The 25,355-nt window shown below is 38.5% G+C and overlaps 2 protein-coding genes across 8 annotated transcripts in view; one reads left to right on the top strand and one right to left on the bottom strand.

The window, feature by feature from the left end:
• Positions 1 to 23,442, bottom strand: part of KIAA0825 (KIAA0825 ortholog) — a 234,727-nt gene extending 211,285 nt beyond the window's left edge. For all 5 annotated transcript variants that reach the window (XM_065860472.2, XM_071802499.1, XM_071802496.1 and 2 more), the window contains exons 1-2: positions 23,335 to 23,442; positions 11,668 to 11,744 (exon numbers count right to left, since the gene is read on the bottom strand). The gene's annotated coding sequence lies outside the window, so the exon portion shown is untranslated. The remainder of the gene's footprint in view (positions 1 to 11,667; positions 11,745 to 23,334) is intronic.
• SLF1 (SMC5-SMC6 complex localization factor 1) overlaps positions 23,155 to 25,355 on the top strand; it is a 40,349-nt gene continuing 38,148 nt past the window's right edge. The window contains exons 1-3 of one of the 3 annotated variants that reach the window (XM_071802501.1): positions 23,155 to 23,289; positions 23,880 to 23,993; positions 24,561 to 24,636. In XM_071802501.1, the coding sequence (XP_071658602.1) occupies positions 23,880 to 23,993; positions 24,561 to 24,636 (190 nt within the window). In that variant the 5' untranslated portion in view covers positions 23,155 to 23,289. Of the gene's footprint in view, positions 23,290 to 23,454; positions 23,727 to 23,879; positions 23,994 to 24,560; positions 24,637 to 25,355 lie in introns of those variants that run through there. The other 2 variants (XM_065860471.2, XM_071802502.1) reach the window with 2 other exon arrangements.

The raw sequence follows: 25,355 nt of genomic DNA, 5'->3' as shown, positions 1-25,355 counted from the left end.
TTTAGTTGCACAACCGTTCCCAGCTGCTTTACAGCACAGAGATGTCACCGGCAACCGCACCGCAGGCAGCGACAGCAATGGCAATGGCTTGAGATAATACCATTCAATGTGAAATTCCTACTGTTCCGGACTCCGTGCTGTCTGAATATTTAAAGTCTTTTTTGGAAACCACATAGAGCTTACACAAGAAATAAATTTTAAAATTATAATTTCTCAAGCTCTACCCTAGCACAGTAAAAGCTTCTTACTCAATTTTCTGTGGCAAAAATCTGTTCAAAATTGTATCACTGTTTAAAACAAAGTCTGGTAAAAGAAATTAAAAATTCTATCTATAAAACAATAGAATCCAATTTGGGTTCTGCTAATAGGCAGGTATTGAAAACCTCTATTTAAATTTTCCAACTTACTTTTTATATTCTCCTCTTTCCCACACTTTCCTGAAGCATCCACAGCTTTTACAAAAAGAATACCAAATAGTTCTAGTAAAAAAAACCAAAACATTTCATTGCATACAAAAAACAGTCTTCATGAAGGTATCATTTACAAAATATTTTGAATGCCACAAATAACTTTGAAACAAGTTTTATTAGAAACATCTTGTAATGTTCCCCCTGCAGACTTCCCACATTTGCTGTTGTCACAAACTTACATTTAAATGTTAATTTTATATTAATTGGTTATTACTCACCACACACAATAACACATTTTCCTTTATATCTTTCAAAAAGAGACTCTCATCTATAATTAAATTTTTAACCGTATTGAACACAGTTTTTCTCCCAAATTCTGCCATTATAAGACACGGCAAATAAGACAGTGGGAATACAATACAACCTACAGTGGGCCTGAAGAAACACACTCCTCACTGTGGATGAAACAGAAAGCTGTGCCTTCTGTCTAAAGTTGTAATATCAGAAAGCAGTTCTATCTAAGGCAGCTAGATCAGCCACTGAATCATCGATATTGTCTAAAGTCTTGAAAAAGGACTGGATATGTAGCTGTTTTGGAAATCTTTCTGTTTTAAATATCAGCTAGAGTGCATTTCTGACAAATAGCATATGCTATTATTTTTAATATCTGTGGGTTTTTCAGACTATATTGCTGAGACCTCTTTTCTAGGTGTATGTACATAAAAGAATTTAAAACTAAGATCCACGAGTCCTCCCTATTGCCTCTCCCCCGTTCTTTGCGTCACAACAAGTGAAATGTTGAGAATACAAAGCAAAGAAATCAGCACGGTTTTTTTAGATTTCCTGCTACTGTGACTGGTAAGGAGAGAATTCTCATTTACATAAAATTAATCAAACACTATTGGTCAAAGGCAGTGACTTCAAAAGAGGCACACGCCACCTGGAGTTGGAAGGAAACTCCTGAGGAGTTATGTCGGAAGACAGGAATAAAGCATAATGTGGTTTCGTAACCTTCAGAAGAGAAGAAATGGCCATTTTTTGAGCAGCTCTGGAGTGAAACAGCCCTGGATCATCTTCTGCTCTCAGCCAGTTACCCCATACCTGGAGTCCCACGGGGCTCAACATCCCAGTTCCAGAGTTATAAACAGCCGTTCTTAGACAAGAAGTCCACAAACACTCAGCATCATACCTGTGAAAACTTAGAGGCTTCCCCTACTTTCTTATTAGTCTTTACAGTCACTAAAACCTCAAGTGTCACAACAACTGTTTGTACACAAGTGTGCTTTTTTGCTTATTTTTCCTTTTCTGGCTTTCTTTAGTAGAGATGAAAAGCAGATTCAAGACGCCTTTTCTCACAGAATTCTTTTTTGTGCCTGTAGTTCTATTATATTTAGTAAGATAAAAAAACTGATAAACCTAGTGCAGCATTGTCTGCTTTAGATATGATTTACAGCCTTACCAAAAAAATGCAATAATCCAGTTTTCTGCCATTGCCACACACAAACACATCCTAAAGTTGTATTCTGCCATTATGCCTGATTAAGATTACATCCATCAATCTCATTGACAAATGGATACACTTTGTGAATGATGGATGTTGTGAAAATACTTTTAAATTACAAAAATAATCACCGATCAGCAGACTGAAGTAATCACTAATGCATAGACAGGAGATTCTTAGAAGCCTAGTTAGAAATACCTACTGTACGTTTTCTTACCATTCTTTTTTATGAAAAATATAAAGAAAATATAAAATAATTAGAATAATTCCAAGGTAGCAAGTAGTGTTCTGTGTAATTTCTACAGCTGCAGCTGAGTATCATAGATATTGGGTAAATTTCGCATACTGGTATGAGAAAATGAGAACAATAACACTTTCCCCCAGAAAGACTGTTTCGTTTTGTTTTTCCTGAAGGACAAGAACATAAGGGATTTCCTATGTATGAGACTAATGGTACATCTACAGCAGAATTGTCTTTTCAATCATGGCAATAAAAAATGCTATTTAGGGATAATAAGCGAGTTCTCTCACTTTCTATCACTTGTAAACCCAGAAAGAAGAGGCAATACTTAGTAACCCCCAAATCCTTCTCAGAACGATGCTCTCGGAAACACCTGCTGCAGCCTTCCTGTCTTGCTTTTCACATACGTCTAAAATTGCACAGATTTATAAGGGCTGTACTGAAGGAGCTAATCTTTTAACACGCTGGTAAAGAACCTAACATATACCATTTTCAACTAAAGCCCTTACAAATACATGCTAGCTACTTCTACACTACACCATAAAAGCCTTTTCTCTTCTTGTTTTTCAAAAAAAAATCCTCCATCCTGACACAATGCTCTTTGAGGACAATGGTGTTTAAAAGAAAGACATTTCAAGACCTTTGAGGTCTTATAGTTCAGTAGATCATATATAGAGTTGTTAGAATTTTAACAGGAAATAGACTCCCAATGAAACTATTATATTTAAAAATAATCACAAAAAAGTCTGTGACCACAGCTTTTAAAAGGTAGGCTGCATTTCAGTCCCTTCACTCCCACACATTCTATTTTCTTCCATTACTTCTCAATTTGAAGCTGAGAGTTTGAAAAATGTCAATTTTATAAGAACTAAATACAGAAACTCTCCATAGAGATGTCTCTTAAGTGAGTCCAAGTTTATAGTCATAGTCTTACAGGATGGTTTAGTAGTATAAATGTCATGGACTTTTTTTTTTCCCACAAATACTATAATTAAAGCTTCTTACTAAACTCTATACAAGGTCACAGGAAACATTTCACTGACAACTGTGTCAAATAAATTTTTCATTTTTTTATAATCTTTCATTTCTTATTTCAAAAGTTTAAATTAGTTTTTGCTGACATAACTCAACTTGTAAAGGCTTCATGCCATACTGCCCTTTGGTTAGTATACCATTAGATATCACAGGGCAATGTGGCCAAATTCTGCTTCTTCAACTACAATTTCCAACTCCAAAAGCACTACTAAGCTTCTGTGCCTCTCTCCATGAAAAAACAAGACATAAAAACACCAACGTAAGTAAAGTAACAACACTCTATTTTACCATGTACACCGGAGTATTTATAGTGAAGCACACATGATCTAGAATGTGTCAGGTATTTTCTAGTCTGCAAGACAGAATTCTTGTTTGAATAAAAAGCAGCTTGCCCAGTACTCCACATCCAGGAGTATGCAATGGAAACACTAAATTTCTTAGTCTCTCATCCAAATCTTAAAAGGAGCCAATAGATCAAATCAGCCTCATCTTAGAGATGCAATTTCCATCTTCGAATTCATAAGAAACCTTCACTGCTCTTGTTTTGACGTATACCAGGAAATTCACCATGAAACCCAACAGACTAACCTATGCCAAAAGTGTAAACATAGGCATCACACTTCCAGCAAAAATACTACATTGCATATATTGTGGAACGCATTTGTGTTGTTTATATCAACAATAAAACTCATTACAACTATTATGCATTAACATGAACCAGCAATGAGTAATCTGAAATTAACTCTGGAACTACACAAAATACTTTATATTCACTTTTGTCAGGAGCACTGCCTCTGACCCCCTGTGTTCTGAATCTCTACACTAATAACTTACCTTTTGCACTTGAAAACACTCTAAATACTGAAATGCTAGGTTTTGAGTTTATTCTTTCTCTCTCTTTGCTCTTCAGACTAATTGCACAGGCAGGCATTAGAAAACATAGCCTGATCTGACTAACCTCCCTTTTGATGAACACTAGACACAAGGATATAGAGATGGATTCCAGAAGAACAGAGATACTAAAAATTACGAGCATTTGGTTGAGTAACATGGTAAAATCTGCACATTCATGAAGGGCAGCTCTCCCTCAACTCTAAATAACCTACAGTAAGCCCACACAAACTCAAATTTGAAATTTAAATGTTCTTCTAACTAAGTATTCTATAATTTTTGTTATTTTTGTTATTTGTGCACTTGGAAGTACTTGTGCACACAAAGCATTTAACAAATACTATTGCTGATTGATGACATGGAGATAGAGGAGTAAATGTGAAGATATGTAGTTGACATTTGTCCTGAAATGAAATCAGTTTCCTAGGGGGCAAAAAAGAAAATCCTTCCAATTTCCTTCAAAGGAAATAAGACCCTCCCCAGGTCTTTGAGGAGGAGGGTAAGAAACAGAAGACACAAAGAAAATCTGGAGTGAAGTTGCTTATTGGGTTGATGCTTTCCCTCATTAACGAGCTCAAGGCAGCTTCAGTAATGAAGACCGCCAAGGATCCAAGCCATCACTGACTGCTGTGCTGCACCCGCTTCATGGTGCTCTTTACTCACAGTTTGGGATAAGCTTGTTAAGGACTAACTGGCTTAAATTTGTGTGAAAATTACTACTAATAACTAAGTACTACGTGTATTGTTCATTAACGTCAGACTAGTAAAGTGTTGCTTCCATGTGTGAAACTGGCCTGATTTACCAGCCTTCTATGCACTACCAACACAGCGATCTCTAACTCTCTAAATGATAAATATACACATACTTATATTCAGGTGCAAGTGTCATACTCTTGTGACTACAGTTCCATTCCTAGGTCTACTACACATTAACTCCACCATAGAGCAGGAGTTGGGTAAATCACCATCTCCTATTCTTTAAATTTGATTTAAACAGGAATATTATTCCTTTCCTCTCCTTTCCTTCGTCCTGTTTATATTTTATGTTTTTCTGATTAACGACTGGCTTTTACTATGCCTTCCTTCAACCACAGCTGAGGCAGGACATCAGCCTCGGAGGTACAATTTCCGTCAGAACAGAAAACTGTAATGCTGATCTAACTCTTTGATAGCACCAGTACATGCTTCTGCAACTACAGAGCTACACATGTCATTTCTTGCACAGGACTAGCCCATTGCTGTGTCTTTTACTTCCCTCTGAGATGGTCCTGTACACACATTTTCAACCCTCTCTTATTTCAAGGTGTTTATCTGTTTCACATTCCCCCCTCCAGCCCACACCGGGGTCTGGCACCCTCCTCTCACATCACAAGTTTTGTGTGCTCCCTTATCACAGCACCTCCTGTACCAGCACCCCCACTGTCTTCACCACCACCACCACTCTTGACAGTCCTTCTTTTTCAAGTCTGCAAACAATTCTCTGTAACCACTTTTCCCTCGGTCATTCTGCTCCCTTACCAGCACGGCCAGTGGAGCAGGGAGGGGATTGTCCCGCTCTGCTCTGCACTGGGGCCACCTCACCTGGAGCATTCACTGTGTGCAGGGCTGGGGACACAGGATAAAGGAGATAAAGCTACTGGAGAGTGTCCAGAGGCTATGAAGCTGGTGAAAGTTTGGAGGGGAAGCCGTGTGAGGAGTAGCTGGAGTCCCTGGGTTTGTTCAGCTGGAGCAGAGCAGACTGAGGGCAGAGCTCATGGGCTGCAGGTTCCTCAGCAGGAGCAGGAGGGGCAGGGTGAGCTCTGCTCTGTGACAGTGACAGAGCCCAGGGAACAGCAGCAGATGTGCCAGGGAGGGTCAGTGGGACATGAGGAAAAGGTTCTTCACCCAGAGGTGCTGGACACTGAACAGGCTCCCAGGGAGGTGTCACGGCCCCAACCTGACAGTGTGCAAGAGGAGTCTGGACAACGTCCTCAGACACACGAGGTGACCTGTGGGGTTGTCATTGCAGGGACAAGAGTTGGACTCCGTGATCCTGTGAGTCCCTTCCAGCTCTGTGACTCTATGACCCCTTTGTTCTGGGAGATGAATCACTCGGGATGTTGATAGGCTCCACCTTGCTGTGAAGTCAGGTGAAGATGAGGGACAGGACTTGCTGTACTGGCATGGCTCAACTCTTCAAACGTTCCATGAGGTTGTTTGAAAGATGAAGTTATGGCCATGCTAAATAACAGCAAAGGCTGACATGTGCCACCGGTTTTCCTTTCAGTTCTCTAATCTCCTATAAAATCATAAGACTGTACACTGAAAATTGCTCCAAAATACAGTTTTTCACAAAGTTCCCGCACAGGAAATCAGAAAATGAAACCACACAGAAATGAGAGCAACCTTCAGACTTGACTAATCAGATGTCTTACTTCCAAACTAACTTGCCTATTCAAAAATTGAAAGTTTACCTATACAACCAAGGGATAAAGGATTAAGATTAAATAATACATTGCATATTTACTAGACACCAAAAGATGCATACTGTGTGTAGCTAATGTATATTCAGCAATTAAAAATTCAGCTATATGAATATTGCAATAATTTAAGTTTTTAAATTATTTATCTCAAAGTGGCAGAAAAGATCACTATTTAAAAATAACATGCAAGATGCAAGTAATGAAAAATTGATGTGAAACAACGATCTTTAAGACTGGAGCTCACTTTATGTAAAACTATTAATGCTAAAACATTCCTACCAAAATTCAAATTCAAGTCACGGGAAAAATAAATTTTATGACCTCTTCCATCAATTCTTAATCCTCAGTTTTATTCCCTCCGAAGTATACTAACAAGCTGTATGAACTCAGAGGGAAAAAACAAACAAACAAGCAAACAAAAGATAAAGAGTTGCTGGCTTAAATCAAATCACAAAGGAAAAAATTAAATTATTTCTGAACCACTCCCTTTTTCCTTCCATTTACCCCTCTAGTCTTTCATTTTCCGCTATACTCCCCCTCTCAAATTTCCCAATGAAAATAAATGCGGATGGCTTTGTGTTAATTCAGAAAAAACATCTAAAACTGCATTTTACTGTATTTGCTGCTTAACATTTCCCAACAGTGAACCTAATATTTAGAATCTATCATATCAACATAGTCATCATGATCCAAGCTGCAAATAATAAGAGAGTGTCACTGTCAATTTTGCTTTCTCACACTTCCTTCCCTTCACTTCATCTGATTTTAATAATCCCTGTCAAACCGCAAACAGTCCAAATTACCTTCCTGACACAGAAGCTTTCAAGGAAGAGACAGAATCTCAACTTTCATTTAGCGACTACAAAAGCAAGCTGTCCGACTGGACAAATATTATTTTCACTCTTGACAATCTCTACAGTAAAGCATGCTTTTTAATTTTCACTGAAGCTGCCAAGGGTTTGATATAAGCTTCTTGTTTAGCGCAGATTGACTCATAGGATTAGCAAACCAACAACTGTAATTGTGTTTAAGGAAGCCAGCACTTTCAAGTCACAGAAAAAATTGCTTGCAAGAGGTGACAATTGCATGTCACAAGATAACTGAATTAAGAAAAAGATTAGACAAATAATTTCAATTTTGTAGATCTCATAGGATCTGTTTCAAGATCATTTTACATTACTGAGATTGACCAAATGGTTGCTGCTAACATGTAATATAAATAAGAATTTCAAGGAGGACAACTTTATATTCAACTACATCAGGAACAGCCTCAGAAAGGTTAGCATCTGACAACAGGAAATACGTTCAAGGCAAATAAGCTTTCGTGGAAGGATGTGATCTGCAATCATTCTCCTCTCTGTTGGCTTGCCTTCAAAGTAAGCTTGATAACATAACTCGCTGCTTCACATATATCAGTTTAAAAGTAATTGATTTCTCTGATGATGCGCAGTATTGTATAATTAGCATTCTATTTGAAGTTCATGTGGATTAATCAAAGCGTAATACATTCTTATATAAAATATTTTCTTCACATAGACACACCAGTCTCTCTAATCATCTGGAAGTCTATTGCTTAGTATTTTGACTTATTTGAAGTTGCAATCAGGTTTTGAAGTTTTACTAGCTATATAAAAAGAAATAAAATAACCAAGATATTTTCCATCAGAAGCCCCATCTGAACTATTTGTTTAAATACCTCAGATTGCTTGTCCCATGCATAGGCCTAATCTAAGACTAATCAAGGCTGTTTTAAAAGATTCTTCGGTAACTAGTCAGAATACACCAGAACAATAAAAGCCTATTTTTGATGAATCCATAACATCACTATGCAGAGGTATATGCCTAGATGGTGTTTAGAGCCCCACAGCAAGATAACTATGCTTTCTAATAATACAGCAGTGTTTTAGTGTTCTTGTAACAGTTTGGGCTGGCAACAGCCTCTCCATGACCACTCATCTTCATGGTCAGACATCCTCCTGCTTGCCTTTTTATTCTGTTTTTCTTCCTAGTGAAGAGTTTCAACAGCTTACTGTATTTTCCTCCTTTAGCATTGCTAGCCAAAGCACAGTTTTGACACTCAGTGCTATATTGATTCTACCATATAAAGTATGCATCAGATTGGACCTGTATGTTCTTTTATTAAAAAAAAAAAAAAAAAAGGATCTGATTGAAAGATCACATAAAGGAGGGGAAAACAAATACATGAGTAACACACAGACCAATGCTACTGTCAGTTTTAATTAAAAGGACATTGATTTAAGCCTCTTTAAGTGAAGTGATTAGTCTTGACCATGTCTTGACTTCTACTTATCTATCAGTTTGAATCCAGAGTGAAACTGATAACTGATACCCGCTACCTCTATGCATTGAAAGAGCAAAGCATTATCAGAATGGAAGTAGGAGATAGGAAAGACATCTGAAGAAACGTGCAAATATACTGACATATACTACAGCACATCTATTTCATGGTAATCAAAATAACTGTACAAAACTAAACCTTGTGTTGAACTGGCTTGTAGTATCAGGGAAGCTACTTTTTTTAAGCTTCTTACTAATTCATAAGGCATACATAAGTGATGTTTTCAACTAGTTGTTCAGAGGTAGCCTTTATCTTCCCAGACAATCATCTTTATATTTCGATCCAGTTCTGCCTACTTGATAACATACATCATCAGATGTTACACCTTTATTTCTTGGCAGAAGTCCAAGCTATCCCAACTATGATGCTACAAAAGTAAAATAATGCGTAACCAAGTGGCACCTTTGAAGAATATGTATCCACAATACCTTTCCATTGCTGCCGAAGAAGAAAGGAAAATAAAGGAATTGTTAATAGTGAAATGAACTTCCTTCTTCTCAAGAATCTCCTAGACTCTACTCTCATGCTCCAGCCCGAAGCTCCTTATCACGGGACAACTAAGAGTCCTGCAGCTGGAACATCTTGTACCTCATGGTGAAGTTAATTCACCTCTATACTGCCAGTCTGTACATGCCATGGAAATGCCATGTGGGTATAATTAAAGAATGCTCATGGAGAACTCTAATACATTCTACTGTCTTTTCTGGGAAGATCTGGGGTCAAGAATATTACTTCAAAATAGGAGGAGTCACAACAAAATGAGTTCACACAGGGGAAAATAAAATTTTATTTCGAACTAGGCCAGGCCATAAATTATGGTGTAAAAAGGAGAGACAAAGAGCTGATTTGTGATGTTGAAAGAAGTTCCTCCTCCCTATCATCTTAAACAACTAATGCAAAGATATTATATTAAATTCTCCAGTGCAGAACGCACTTAGCCTTTCGTTTCATGATTAAGGTGGCAAGTGTTCATAAATATCTTACAAGTGAACACCATGGACTGTGTTATTTCTCATATAATTACAAGGCTCAAATGAGTTGTGCAACCAGTCAAGAAGAGTAAACAATGTGCACTACTTGCTTATCACATGAAATAAATCTTTTGCTGCAGAACAAAACTGGACTGAAAACTAAAGACCTAGCTTTTTTTAAGGAAGACTATTTTTAAAGTTGCTAGAGAGAAAGAGAGGGGGACATCACAAACTAAAGAAAAAGGAGGAGCAAAAACTTTTTTCTAGGGTCACATTAACATTTTGGCAAATTTCATTTTCCTTCCATTAATTTTATAGCATTTTACAACTTTTGTAAAGTTAAAAATTGATAAGCCATATAAGATTAAAGTTAGAAACTTCAGTAACAATCAAATTTTTAAGGTTCAATCTATATATTTCTTAATTTAGCTGCCTAAAACTCAGAATATCTTTCAAAAGCATGAGTTGTGACGAAATATATTTTTATATAAGAGTTCTATGGTGAACCTTTAAGTTTCAACTATATTCTATTAATCTGTAAGATAAATTATGCTTGCTGTGACCCAGCAAACAGCAGGTGCTCCCAACCCAATATTCACCGATACATCACCAGGAAACTGTGGAGGATGTAACAAGCACAAGTGAAACATCCAATGAGAACAGTCATTAACGGGATGTATTCTAAAAAATTAAGAAAGAGGTCAGAGATGAAAAAGAGAGGGAGCATTTCTTGAAATGACGTATTTATCCTGGATAAACTGGCAATAAGTGTCATTGCAATATTGTGCCTCATGCTAATCTGCACGGCTGAACATTATTCAGAAACTTTGAGTTTGTTCCAAATAAGAAAATCAAACTTTATTGCTTTGCAATTATTGTTGTCCATTTTTTTCTTCTGTAACAGTGTGTGCCAGGGATATGTTTATCACAGGAAAAGCACGAAGCAGGCTGTATTCTTCACACCCCCTATATCTGCATTACCTGGCATAACTCACATGCTCTCAGTCCAACGGCATAGTAAGAATTAAAAACATTGTAAAGCCTACTATTCATATTTCAAATAATCCACTTTTTATCTGTTGTACTGGATGATATAGCTCCCTAAACCACTTCTTCTTGGAATGACTACAAGCTTTATTCAAGTTAGATTTTTGTACCATTATGCACTAATGCACTATGCAATAAAAAGAGTGGACATGAATAGATTGACTGCACTGAGAAAAGAGATTCAGACAACTTCAGAGATAGCCCACGCTTTACTACCCTTTCCTCCCAGGGTCAGGAGAAGTTATTTGGGTTTTCTGCATGTTATAGAACAGACTGCTTCAAATATAACAGATATTAGTGACTGCTGCACCTAAGCAAATGCTACAAATTACACCATGCATTTCAAAAACAGTGTTCGCAATTAGCCTCTCCAATAACCAGGTAAGTCCTTACTACAAAGAGATACCCTATTCAGCCTTCTTACAAAGTTATACTAATACAAAGTTAATACCTATACAATTCTTAACAGTTAAAACAGCTAGTAATTTTTTATAAATTTTTTATATGTTATAAAGAGATAAGAATCTGAAAATAGCTTGCTTAGAACTTTTTAAAACCTCAATGTAGCACCTCCTATATTTTCTTCAATGAATAAAAAATACATATGTATTCTTGATTGGTACAAATAAGCACCTTCCTATAAACATCACAGCTCTCATCTAACCACCCAGTTAGAACTTTTTAAGTGTTTATAGTTTATAGCAAGTCAATTTCAAAACATACCAATGTACAATTTACATAAATACATACCTTCAGTCAATATGGTCCCTCCATAACTGAAATCTTCAGGTTTTCCATTTTGAGGAACATGTAGTTAATCAGTGGTCCTATGTAAAAACAAGGTGGATAAATTACTAATGGGCAGCAGTTGAGGAACTCACACTGTCACAGACAAACATCCTAATTGCTTAAATATATAAAATTGCTCATACAGTAAGATACTATGCTTCTTAATTCCCATTGGTAAATAATAGTCCAGCTTCAAAACGTTAAAATAGTTTTAAGTTTAGGAGTCCCCATTTCTGTTGATATTCATACAAAACATGGCGCTACGTAACACTTTATTTTGTTGTTCCAAAGGTATAAAAGCAATGGAGAGAAGATATGTACAGGATGGGAAATTAGAAGGCCATAGAATCTCCCCAAATAGCATATAGCAGCTGTAACAAATGTTTACAGAAGGTCCTCATAGCTCAGTAGTTCCATTGAGAACAATCTACCTTGTGGTCACCCATTTGTAGAAAAAGAAACTTAGAAAATAAAAGAGGTGGAAGTTTCAGAAGAACATGCAATAAATAAAGGGGGCTCATAAGAAAGATGGAAAGAGACTTTCTACCAAGGCCTGTAAGACATGACAAGGGTTGATGGTTTTAAACTAAAAGAAGGAGATTCAGGTCAGACATAAGAAATTGTTGCCCTGAGGGTGGTGAGAGCCTGGCCCAGGTTGGGCAGAGAGGTGGTGGATGAACCATCCCTGGAGACATCCCAGGCCAGGCTGGACGGGCTCTGAGCAACCTGAGCTACTGAAGATGTCCCTGTCATGGCAGAGGGGGAACTGGGGAGCTGGGGAGGGCCCTGCAACACAAACCATCTTGTGATTCTATGATTGTATTAAAGAACTAAAGATCAACTGCTGCATCTAGTAGTGGTTGTGGATACTAACATAATGAATCAAATCAGATAGGTTAAAACTAGTCTGGCAAAACTATCCCACGACCCTTTTGCCCCAGCCATTTACCCTGTGCAGGAATGCCAGTTTATACTGGATTAAATCAATAAAATTGTGATGAAAATGCCCACATTAGACTTAACAGACCTTGAGAAATCATCTCTACAGAGGAACTGAAAGGATTGTGTTTGCACATGCATACAACACTCCTAAATATAAAGTTCCATGATGTTTAACAGCACCAAAATGGGCAAGCATATGTAAGAAATATGATAACAGGAAGTATCCTGTTCATCTGCTTTTGTTTCACTGTATTTTAATTATCTTAAAATATTTTTACAAGGTTTTCTACAGGTATTAAACTCTTGGTTTTTTTCAGTACTGTTTATTCAAACAAAAGTAGCTATTTACATGGAAAATAATTAGGAACCTTTAGCACTACACAGGGGTTTAGCTGAAGTACCCCAGGAATATAACTTCTGTAATTCAGATGTTCTGTAGAAGAATCAGCAAAGACAAGGGCAAACGAAGCTTAAAAGAGCCCCATATAAGTCTGACAACAGAATAGTCCTGTTCTTTGACCAATACTTTCACATTGGTATTTTAAACGAAGAACAAAGCCAACAAAGCCTGTACTTGTTTCCAGAGCTTCTACTACTTTTCTGAAAACAGTGGCTATGCAGAACATTAAATAAAAGATGACAGTAAGGTTGTAACTCCAGCCCACAAAAGCCAGGAAATTTAAAGTTAGTCTGACATTCAAGCCTTAAATCATGCAATTGTGATTCTTTTTTAAAAAGCAACAATGCAAGTTAATGACGAGTTGTCAGCCCTAACTTTGAATTGCCTGAAGTTTGTCATTTGGTGTTTGTGTCACAACCTTAATGTTATTTAAATGTAGTTTTTAGTATCTATTATTTAAAAAGGTCTACTTTACGACAGCAAAAAGCTTTGATGGAATAAACCTCAAAGTATACTGTAGTGCTGGTGTGCCACTTCATTAGAAGTAGTGCATAAAACATATGCTGTTGACAAATCTAATTCATTAAAGGTGAGGCAGATGCACTTTAAAACAACTGGATGGCATCATTATCTACAGTTCCTTTTATAAATTATTCTTCTTTTCCCTTTTGACTGAACTTGTCAGTGTTCCCTTTTCAGATTGTGAATGTTTTTCCCTTAAAATTCAATACCTTCAACATGTTTGGACAAGTTAAATAAGTAGCGTATTTGCTAAAACTGAAATTGTAAGCAGAAACATTCACACTGATTATTTCACTTATATTAACTAATGAGAAATAAAATTAAGCAACAATGTATAAGAGTTTCAACTTTATCAAACATAAAATTTAAAAATGAAGAGGAAATTACAAAGTACAACAGAGTAACATTCTGGTAGCATTTTGCATTGCTATTCAGACGACTTAAATTTTATATTGAATTGAATTCTGCAAGAGAAGATCAGGCACATCACAGAGCTGACAGCTAGCTGACATATTTAGTTATAAAAGGAAGAATTGCTAACTATATTACTCACACTTTTAGGTAAAGAACAATATTCATATAGGAACTAAAGGCTATAGAAGGGTCCATAAATAAAGTTAAGCTGGTATTTGAAGCATGGCCCATCAGTGTGGTGAATTCAACAGATAAAAGACATATAACCAGTCAAAGCCCAATCAAACTCCGTCTTAGAATATCATTGCCTGTGACAACATGGGAATTTTTCTCCTCAGCCCCGAAAGAATGAAGTCATTCTATCACTGTGGTCTTTAGAACCCAAATCACAGTGCAGGAGCTTCACTGAATCTATGAAAAGATAAAGCAAAAAAGAATACTTCTGAGGACTAAACACAGCTTAGGGTTAAACTCGACTAATCACATATGTAGCAAAATTCTAAACTAGACTGTATACAGAGAAACTGGAAAAAAAAATCAAAGATTCTTAATCAAGGATTCTTTCTGTAAGATAATTTTCTGTTTAATTCCTTATAAAGAGACCTATATCGATCCATTAAAAACAAAACGAGACAAACACAAACCAACAATACCAACGATACCAACAACCAGAATTTTTTGCATTGCACAGAATGCATACACTTACTTCAATATGTCAATACTCTATAAAAATATTTTGCAAGGAATTATGTAGATTAGCAAAGAATTTTGCCTTGTTCAAGAAAAGCCCATGTATAGCACATAACACCTTTCTATATATTTATATACAGCCACATGTACACACATACATTTTTAACTAAATGCAGTGTCTCAGATCAATTCTATATTGTCTCCTGCAGAGAGAAACTCATTCCTATATAACACTTACCCTGAAAATTTAAGATATGGACATTTTGCTTAGAAAAAATTGGCATATGAATAACTTAAATATGGAAACACCTCCAAATATAATTCACTGAGGCCTATTTATGCCTCCACAGATTGCAACAAATCAGTTTCTGAAAGCAACTCTAAATGTTTAAACTAAAAACTGACAGATCAATTTACCACATTTCAGTCACCATCTACCATTTACCTCAGAAGATTTACATCGTATATGTCCAGTACGCTACACATGCAATTCTGCTAATTAATCCCTCCATTAATTCTCATCCTGCTCTTTTTTCATTTTGTTCCATCTCCTGCCATACTGTCTTTACAATCCCATCGGTGAAACAGTCATATTTGTTTAAGGTTTCCCTCACCAAAACATGGGAATAACTGCAGATGGAAAACAGTACAGTGGTATCTTCATTTTGAGGAGACAGCTCAAAGGCCACCTGTGTCCAGAATGCCTTAGTGAAATGAATTCAAAATCATTTGACTTACTATAACTGAAAAGATCCATACCCTATTGACTGCTGGTAATGGCAACTCTTCTTGTAAAGTCATTCTTAGATTCTGTGAAAGGACCTTCTGTTCAAACAACTTTGGGTACCTAAATTCTACTCTGTTCTCCCTAATAAATCTTTGAGATAACTGCTGTGAGTGTGGAGGGAGGAAAAGGAGAGAAACAGAGCTGGCATGCCTAGAGTTTATGCCTATAGAAGTGCCCATAATGTCTTCCTAAAGAAAGCTTTCCTGCTCCCCAATATTTCCTGAAAAGACACTCTCTTCCCAGCCAGGGATTTTAGTCCTGCTCTTAACTCAGCCCTTTCCAATGATCTTTGTGAGCAAGGGGCTGTTCAGCCTGGAGAAGAGGAGCCTGAGGGGAGATCTTATCACTGTCCACAACTGCCTGAAAGGAGGCTGGAGCATGGAAGGTGTTGGTCTCCCAAGTAGCAAGTGGTAGCACAAGAGGAAATGGCCTCAAGCTGTGCCAGGGGAGGTTTAGATTGGATATTAGGAAAATATTCTTCCCAGAAAGCGTTGTCAGGCATTGGAACAGGCTGCCCAGGGCAGTGGTGGACTCATCATCCCTGGAGGGGTTTAAAAGGTGTATAGAGGAGATTCTTAGGGACATGGTTTAGTGCTAAGTTTAGGTTAGGTTATGGTTGGACTCAATGATCCTGAGGGCCTCTTCCAATTGAAATGATTCTATGATTCTAATAATGTTGCTAACCATACAGCCTTTCTGCCTATACTGGCACTCCAGATGGGAGAAACCACTGGGAGCAAAAACCTTCCACACCAATAAAGGTAAGTGCTCCATCGAGAAAGTGGAACAAAAGGAGAGACCTTACCTGTGTCATTGCTTCAAAGGAAGCCTTCATTCTGCTGTGCATAAGGGACTGCTGAAGCACCCCTACTGCTAAAGTTCTAGACACTTTTTCTGCAATCCTCTGGTTATCTTCAGGAAGCTATTTGGAGGATCTCACCAATCCTCATAAAGCTTCTGGGACTACCGATCACAGAAAGACAGTGCTGTCTCTTTCCTTGAGGGAACATCTGCCTCATAGCACAGAGCAGTAACTCTGGATGGGAGAACAGCTCATATGTCTTATACTGAGGTATGGCAAAGCCAAGTAGAATCACACAGGAATGTTCACAGTAACAAAACTCTACTTCTTTTAACTCCCAACTCCACAAGTGTGGTGGGAAACAACCAATCATTAAGTAAAATGTCTTGTTTGTTCAAGTGAACTCTTCACAAGACTCACTGAGAAAAGTAAAATTATGTATCAACTTATTTGGCATTGCAACAAATCTCAAAGCCTATCTGAAGAGAAACCCACTTTCTTATGGCAACAGGTTACTACATTAATAAGATCTATTTTTTCTATTACTCTGACAGTTAATTTTGGATTTATTCTTTGGTAAAAGATGTCTGCTTCTGGAGTCTAGTAGACAATGATTTCTCATCAAATAAAAACACTCATCAATGAACACATTATTTTAGTACTGAATGCTTCTACTACAATCTTCATGAGACGCTCAAGAGACTGGTAACCCAGGGTAAGTTTGCCCTCCCCAGCAACTTGGAATTCTCAGGGACAGAAGACAAAGCAAGCTGTGAGAATACAATAGTTATCTGCAAGATTTGCTGATGACAAGGGTTTCACCTTAACTTAAGGGACAACAGAACAGCTACAAGGACCCACTATGACACTCTGTTAACCTCACCTTCTGTATTAAATCTGCATCAGATACTTGTACATCACAATTTTGTAGAAACTTACAGTTACATATTGATAAAATGCATAAATAGAATTGTAACATACTATATGGTATTCTGATACTATCTTGCGCTTCTTGTATCATCATTACCTTCCCTATTACAATTTAAGCCATACTTTCTCCTAACTTCTGTTTACTATTTTTCTTTTCTCCTTCCATCCACAGTCAGTTACACCTTTTGCCTTCCCTCTGTACGAAACAGTAGAGAAGGTAAAAAGTGTACATGCAACACATTACCCCACCTGTTATCTCATGCCTAATTTGATTTTCTAATGTCTACAAGCCAAGATTCATGTTTATCTGCATTGTAGGGCACCAATCGTGCTGTTGGCAGTTGCCTAATGAGAAATAAAACTGGGGGGAGAGAGCATTTATTGCAAAGAAGAAACCAGTCTGGAATATTCTGAGTATATACATTGCTATTTAACAACATACAATTATCAAGAAAAAACTATAATTTCTGCTACCATTACACACCTTCACTATTCTGACTGCAGCTACTTAGAGAAGAATAATATGCAAAAGAAAAGTACATTTTAAAATATACTCTTCCTTCCCCCCACAAAATGAAAATCAGCATACACAATCTGAGTGAGCTTATGTGGATTCTCAAAAAAACAGAGGGTGAAACGACTTTGATGAAGGAAAATTTGCTGATCACATCAGAATAGATCTCCTATGTAGGAGAAAATATTAGGAAGTCAGTGGGGGAATTAGGTCAATTAAGTATTCCAGGCAGGTTTAGCAGATTTAGGTCAGGGCAGGAGAACAGCAATATGATTAAAAAAGAAGGTCCAAGCAGCCAGGGACTAACTCATGTCAGGCAGAGACAAGAAACTTGAACTTTATGTGTTAGGAAAGGTAAGTATTAAATGCAAAATGAAAGCATTCAAGTACCTGTATTTTAAAAGAAAGAAGAAACAAACAAAACCTTATTCCAAGCCACGAGTGTGGTTCACTAATTCACTACTGAGGTAACTAGTACACATAAAGTACATAGCTTGGCATCATTTACAGAAGAGTTATTGAACAAGTCACTCAACACCGTTCCGTGGTCTTGACATTTGTCCAGTGACATGGATTCACTGATGCTTGTTAATGGATCCTGAGTCGGCAGAAGGGCAGATGAACATGTAGACTGAAGACAGGCTGAGCTTACAACAGTCAGAAAAAGAAGTTACATGGAAGAAACACAACTGATACCTCCTGAAAAGACCATAAAGAAGATGTTTTTAAATACAAGTACAAAGCTATGCTAACTGAGAGTTTACATAATCAGTAAGGCTTGAAGAAAAGCAACAATTTCCATAATGCTTGTTCTGCCATTGCGATATTCATCAGCCTATGAAAGAAACTACAGGTACACTTATAGAAGAATAATTATTATTCAGAAGCTATTTTAGCTTCTATGGATTTCTCTTACATTTGTATTATTTCCAAGTCTTCTAACGCCTTATCACTGTAGAAGAAAACTTAAATTCCTTCATTATTCCTTCATACTGAAGACAAACTTACAAAATGGACTTACAACATGGCACAAAGTCAGATTTTTCTCCACATGAAGGCAGTGTGGAGTCACTTCATAGTGTTTTAGCTTTTGTAACTGAATTTTCAGTGTAGCTTCTGTTGTGTATTGTGTTTTGTTTTTTTTTTTTCTTCAAAGCTGTGATTACTAAATGTTTAACCACAATTTGCCTATGGCATTGTGATTTTTGTTTTGTCAAATAATACGACTTAAGCATATACACATTATGCTGAGGCAACAGAAGGAAAAAGATCTAATTAATAATTTTTTTCAACTCTGAAATTGTTAATCAGTCAACTGATAAACTTCTTTGTGTGATGCAAAATATGTTAAGCACATAATGCAAAATATCTTCCACTAGATAAAAAAAATTGTCAGATCATATTTCACAATGGAAGAGATATTTACACATGGATTGTATCTACTATCCCAGTTACTGCAAGAAACCACATACCATTATTAATATGGGAAGTCAAAACACTACTGAAAGACAAAAAATGCAAAACCAAACAGAAATACAACAAGAAGAGGAAAACTAAGTTGCAAAGTGAAGGATAAGGTGTTGAAGGCCTGCAGAAAGAGGTTGTGACATGTAAGGACAAGGTTCAGTGGTGATCACATTGATCATGGCAACACTAATGAGGCCTGGAGAAAGAAAACTGCACACTTCATGTGAAATAAAATAGCTATCTACGGGAAAATGCAAAGAGTGAAATGTCAAGGCTAAGACATGGTGGCAATACAATCACGTGTAGAACATTAAGGAAACAAAAACTTAAGGTAGAAAGCTAGAAGTGTGGAATAAAATGAAAATTCTACTTTTTGTTACTCTCTACGAAATAAAATTAAGAAAGAAGCAGTTACAGAATTCTGAAAGAGAGAGGCACCTGGAACACCATAAGTAAACTCCTTTGTGAAAGAGTAAAAGGAATAGTGATTTATTGGAATTGGATCTCAGCTTCCAAAAGAACTGAAGACATGGGAGCTGTATAAACATTATTGATAGGATAAGTGAAATCCAAACTTAACAGACATCACTAAATTGAAGGTAAAACATGTTCTCAATTTCTTAAAGCTACACATCAGCAACAATGTATTTTAAACTGAAAACAGACAGGAAAGTTTGAGGTCTCAGTTATTTTGATTCCACATAGTTTATGTCACAGACAAGCGAAAAACAAAACAAAACAACAGCAAACAAACCAACCAATCAAAAAACAACCTAAAACATTTTAAGTCTCAAAAGTAATAATTGATCATTACATAAATACGCCACTTTTTCACGAGCAGCTTGTTTATAGCATTTATTGTCCTGTATGCTGAAGATTTCTCCAGCCTGTTAAGAGCCCTCTGGCATAAAACTGGTGTTGGTAACTAGTTAATTGTTAGCAGTTAGTAGTAGTTAATAAGAATTTTTAACATTAAAAAATATTAATCCAAACATTATTTAGCTCAGCTTTATGAGGGTAAATGAACCCAGAGTTATGTATTCATATGAACTGTTTTCCTAGTTTTTAAATAAGAAAGATTTTGACTACCAAAATAAAAAAAAAAAGCATTTAGGGACAACAGATTACGTGTGGGCTAAACTTTAGATTACATTCTATAAAACAAACACAGGGTTTTTGTTTCCTCAACTTCAGTCACAAGAAATAGAATTAATACCTTTCCAGTGCTGACAACTCAATAATGTGGCGGATGCACTTGACCCCCTCCAGCCAAACCTGAAGCAGTTTCATGTCAATCATTTAGGTTAAGTAAATGCATATTGAAGATAATGAATCATCTAAAAGTCTACAGTTGTGTGATTTTTAATATGCTCTCTGCTTCATGTTACTTGGTAAACTGGATTTGCTGAAATATTAATCTGTGAAGTTCTGCTCACATTTACCAAAAGCAACTACAAACGACACTGAACACTTGCAAGATAAGGGCTGCTTTGCACTTTGCTGAGAAGAAAGGATTTATTTAGGCAAAACAGCACCTGCAAGGCTATGGACTATAAACAATGTCCACAGCAAAACAGAGGCACATGTGAGATCAGTGAAAAGAATTCAATGAGAAGCAAGAAGACCCCAAAGTGAAATGTTGCTATTGGACTGAATCATGGTATGAAATGTCAGTAGACATATAAAAGTCTAAGTTTTTCTGTGGTTGGGGGGACCTCTATGCAGGTATCCAGCTCGAGCCAGCCCTCCCGCTCTTTTACTCCATTCAATTTTGTTTTTCCTGAGAATTTTGTTTCCTGAGAGTCTGCTCTGCATACAGTTATCAGGCCTCCCCTGAATGTCTGCCCCCGGAGTCTTACAATACAGACTCCAGGGTGAACGGTTATCAGGGAGGGAACACCTGAAAGTTTGGTTTTGCGAACGGGGGTACAGGCCTCCCCTGAAAGTTTGCCTCTGGATCTCTAAATTACAGACTCCGGAGCAAATGTTTATCAGGGAGAGAAGAATCCTGAAAATTTGCACCACAACCAATACAGGCACCTGGAGAGAAGGTCAGCAGCATTTGTCATGGCATATTTCCCACATGCAGTAAATAACAGAGTGAACCTGCCACCAAACTCTTTAAAGTCACACTTCTCTTTGAGCAATCTAAACGTTGTTCTGCAGTGAGCAGAACCCTAAATTACTCCACTGTGACATATAGTTAAGTTAAAAAGATGCTACAGATACAAATTGGAAAACGCAAGTAATCTTCATTGTCTATCAAGAAATGTAAGCAATTAATGTAGCCATTTAAATCTGAATATTCAAGTAGATGTTTAAAGATTTTGCAGTGCCACTTATATAAAAAAACTAAGAAGTTGTTACTGATTACTACCTCGTTCTTGCATAAAAAAAAATACAGCTGCAATGTCAAGGAAACAAAAGACGGGGGAAACTCCACCAAGCATTAAGTGTACCAGAAAACTTTGTAATCCACAACACAAGGCCCACGTGAAGCCCAGCAGAACTATTTTGCCATTTTGCTACCTGGGAAACTTGGACAGATTTAAAACCAAGAGCCCAATGTGCTGCCAGATTTTAGATGTCTGAAGGTAGGTGTTTTTCGTTTTCTTTCCACAGGAATACCTATGTCTGCACTGCTTCTATTGATCTGAGCTGCAGTGACAAATGTTCAGCACTTGTGAAAGTTCTGCCATATGTTTCTCAGTTTACAGGTCCTATATATGAAACAGCTACCTCAATTAATATGAAGAGACTTGCCCACTACCACATAGGAATTGGAGGGAAGGGGAAAGAGAAGCATTCAGTTCTCTAAGGAGGGAATTCAATTTGTCTTTTCCTTTTCTTGAGTCTGGATGTGTGCCTTCTACTCTCCAACGGTATTAAAAAAAGGGATAAAAGTGTTCTACAAACTAAATTTATTCATTATAAAGCACTAACAGATTTCTCATGTGCTATCCATTCAGTGTACAACACGGCACAGGAATCGAGTCAACATCACCTCTTAAATACACTAGGAACCAAAATAAAGTTTCACAATCAATCATAATCTCAGCATTTCGACATCCTTAAATTCTAAATTGAGTGCTTGAGACACAATCTGAACATTATTTTGACCTTTTCATGTTGCTTTCCAATTTTAAAAAATGAAACACTGATTTCCATAATGAAGAGTCAGTATCAACTTGATCAGTGGGGCACAAATCCCTTCACCAAAATATGTGGCTGAGAGAGCTGGGGTGTTCAGCTGAAGAGAAGCTCCAGGGAGACCTTATTGCACCCTTTCGGGACTTAAAAGGGGCCAAGAAGATGGGGACAGACTTTTGAGCAGGGGCTGTTGTGATAGGACAAGGGGTGATGGTTTTAAACTAAAGGAGGGAGATTCAGACTGGACATGAGGAGGAACTTGTTGCCCCTGAGGGTGGTGAGAGCCTGGCCCAGGTTGGGCAGAGAGGTGGTGGATGAACCATCCCTGGAGACATCCCAGGCCAGGCTGGACGGGGCTCTGAGCAACCTGAGCTGGTGAAGATGTCCCTGCTCATGGCAGGGGGGACTGGGGGAGACGGGAAGGTCCTGCCAGCACAAACCATCCTGTGATTCTGTGATTATCTGGCTGCAGCAGCTCCTGCCCATCTCCCCTGAGCATCAGCCATCCTGTGAAAGTTTCTCTGAGATAACTATGAAAAGGCCACTGAGGATCAGAAATCCCTGGCCCCTGTCACAGATGTTCCAGAGGGAAAACACCTCAACCCGGACCCACTCCGAACTCCGTCCGGTTCCTGCCAGCGCGGTCTCTTCCGTGCGCAGCCCGCACCCCCACCAGCCGCTTCCCGCTCTTTTTAACTCTGCTGAGCGACACAAACGCTCATTTTTGGACACCGAGGCGGCGCCAGCTCGTTCCCCAGCCCGCCCTCCACCACACTCCCCCCGCCCGGGAGCGAAGCCGCCCCTGCCCGCCCAGCGCTGAGGCGCGAAGCCTCCCAGGAGCGGCCCCGGCACCGCCCAGGAAGCCTCGGAACTGCGCAACACCCGAGGCGGCTGCAGGAACGCCGGGGCTGCGCGGCGGGTCCCAGCGGGCCCCCCGGGAGCCCCGTCCCGCTCGGCGCCGCACGGTGAGGGGAGAGGAGGCGAAGGGCAGCCCCGCCGGGGACACTTACCCGGCCGGGCTCCCCCCCCGGCTCCACGCCGAACGGCCCGGGCGACCGCGGAGCGTCAGTGACAACGGCCCGGAACGGCCGCGCCGACACATCCGGGGGCGGGGCGGGGGGAAGGCGGGAACGCGCCGGGGGTCGCAGCGCGGCCCGGGGGGGAAGCGGCTCCTTCCGCCGCCCTCATGGCGTGTGTACGTGAGAGGGGGCAGCGGTTCGAATCCCCGCAGCACCCGCCCGGGACCCGCGGAGGGGAAGCGGCTTTCCCTCACGGGGAGTCCCCCCGTAGCCGCTGAGGGGCCGGGACGGCGCAGCCAGGGGAGCTCGGTGTCTTCAGGCCGTGGTTGGGGGGTCTCTGTCCCGCCCCGTTGCCGTGGGACAGTGACGGGTGACAACGTGAGGTGACGGGGGGGGGTGTCGTTCTTCCCCGTGTGTTTCCCTTTTTATCGGGAAAACAATCAGGATCCACTACTAACTTCACTCAAGCACCTCGCGATGTGTGTTTTGTGTGTTAATGTTTCCGTTTTGTTTGTGGTTTTCTTTATTTTTAACAGATGGCTAGTCACAGCCGCAAGCGGATAATCCAATTAACTGGATTTAAAAAACAAGAGAAAAAGACGCTGCTCAAATGGCTGTTGAAACTGGACTGTGTTTTTCTAGATAATAAGGTATTGTTTGCCGTTTTTAAGTGATAGAATATACATCTTTGTAAGTTTCACCTCATATTCCAGTTGTATTACAAACACACTTTTTGTAACATGAGAAATCATAGACCATGAAATGCGTTTTATATCAGTGTTAGACAGCCCACTAAATCCAGTGTTTGTCCGTAATCTTAAGTCCTGAAAAATGATGTAGTTTCTATGGCAATGGTTTATTATTTTTTAATGGTAATTTTGATTTAAAAGGGAAGTCTCTGGTAGATTAATCAGGTTGAATTTGATTAATATTTTTTTTTAAGACTGTGAGTGACATTTAGACTCTTTAAATGTTAACAGTTCAAAAGACACCTACTTTGTTTCACTCATTTGTGTAGCATTTTCTTCAGATTCTTAATCTCTCTTGAATTCTTCTACTGAACAGATGCTCCTTACTACCTGATGCTTAGCACAGAAAGAAAAAAATGCGAGCCTTAAAATAAAAGATTTTGTGGTATTTCAGAGTTATGTATAAATGCCCAAGGAGGTTAAACTGTTTCCAGTGACACAAGCGTATATTGGGTTTTTTTTTTTTAGAAATACAGAAATTGTACGCATCTTATAGCAAGAAAACTGTGCAAGAGTGAAAAGTTCTTAGCTGCCTGTGCTGCTGGTGAGTAAAACGTTTGCTGTAAAAGTTCATAGGATCATAATATAAAAATAGACATGACCCTTAAAAGGTTTCTAGTTATGTTTTCATTTCGTGAATGAATTATATGGTGAACCCTCATTCTTCTTGTTCCGTGAACCTTGATTTTTAACAGAGTATTAAGTCCTAGTTCTTTTTGTTTTGGATTTTTTCCCTAAATTGTATTCCTGGTATCTTCCTTTGTTTAGTCTGCATGTGTTCCCAAACAGAAAGCATTGTTATACATAAGTTAGATCATGAAGTCCTACTCAAATGATATGGGTGCTTCAAAACATTTCACTTGAAAAGGGCGCAGATAGAGTATGGGCACCTGTAGTCACCATGGATTTTTAACACCAAAATCACACGCAGCGTTCCCTGGTAAAGGTTGCTGTCTGCAAATTCCTGTTTATGCAGCAAGAGGATATTCCAGGCTCTTGCCATTCTGGCACAAGGCTCTGATCTTTCCTATAGCTTTTCTTTTACCTGAGGCCTGATACTGAAATCCTGTCCAGAAGCAACTAAAATGGTTTTAGAATGAGAATTCTCTATTTTAAGATTTCTTTATGGGCAGATTACATGGAAGGATTTTATGAGCTTGGAAAATCTTGTGCAGTTAACCAGATTTCACAATACCAATCTGTTAACTGGTCAAATATAATCTGTATTTCCCTATGTCATATTATACCAAAGTGTTAAAACGA

The sequence above is a fragment of the Patagioenas fasciata genome, chromosome Z (genome assembly GCF_037038585.1).
Source record: "Patagioenas fasciata isolate bPatFas1 chromosome Z, bPatFas1.hap1, whole genome shotgun sequence".
Classification (NCBI taxonomy): domain Eukaryota; kingdom Metazoa; phylum Chordata; class Aves; order Columbiformes; family Columbidae; genus Patagioenas; species Patagioenas fasciata.
This window is presented reverse-complemented; position numbering and strand designations above follow the sequence as displayed.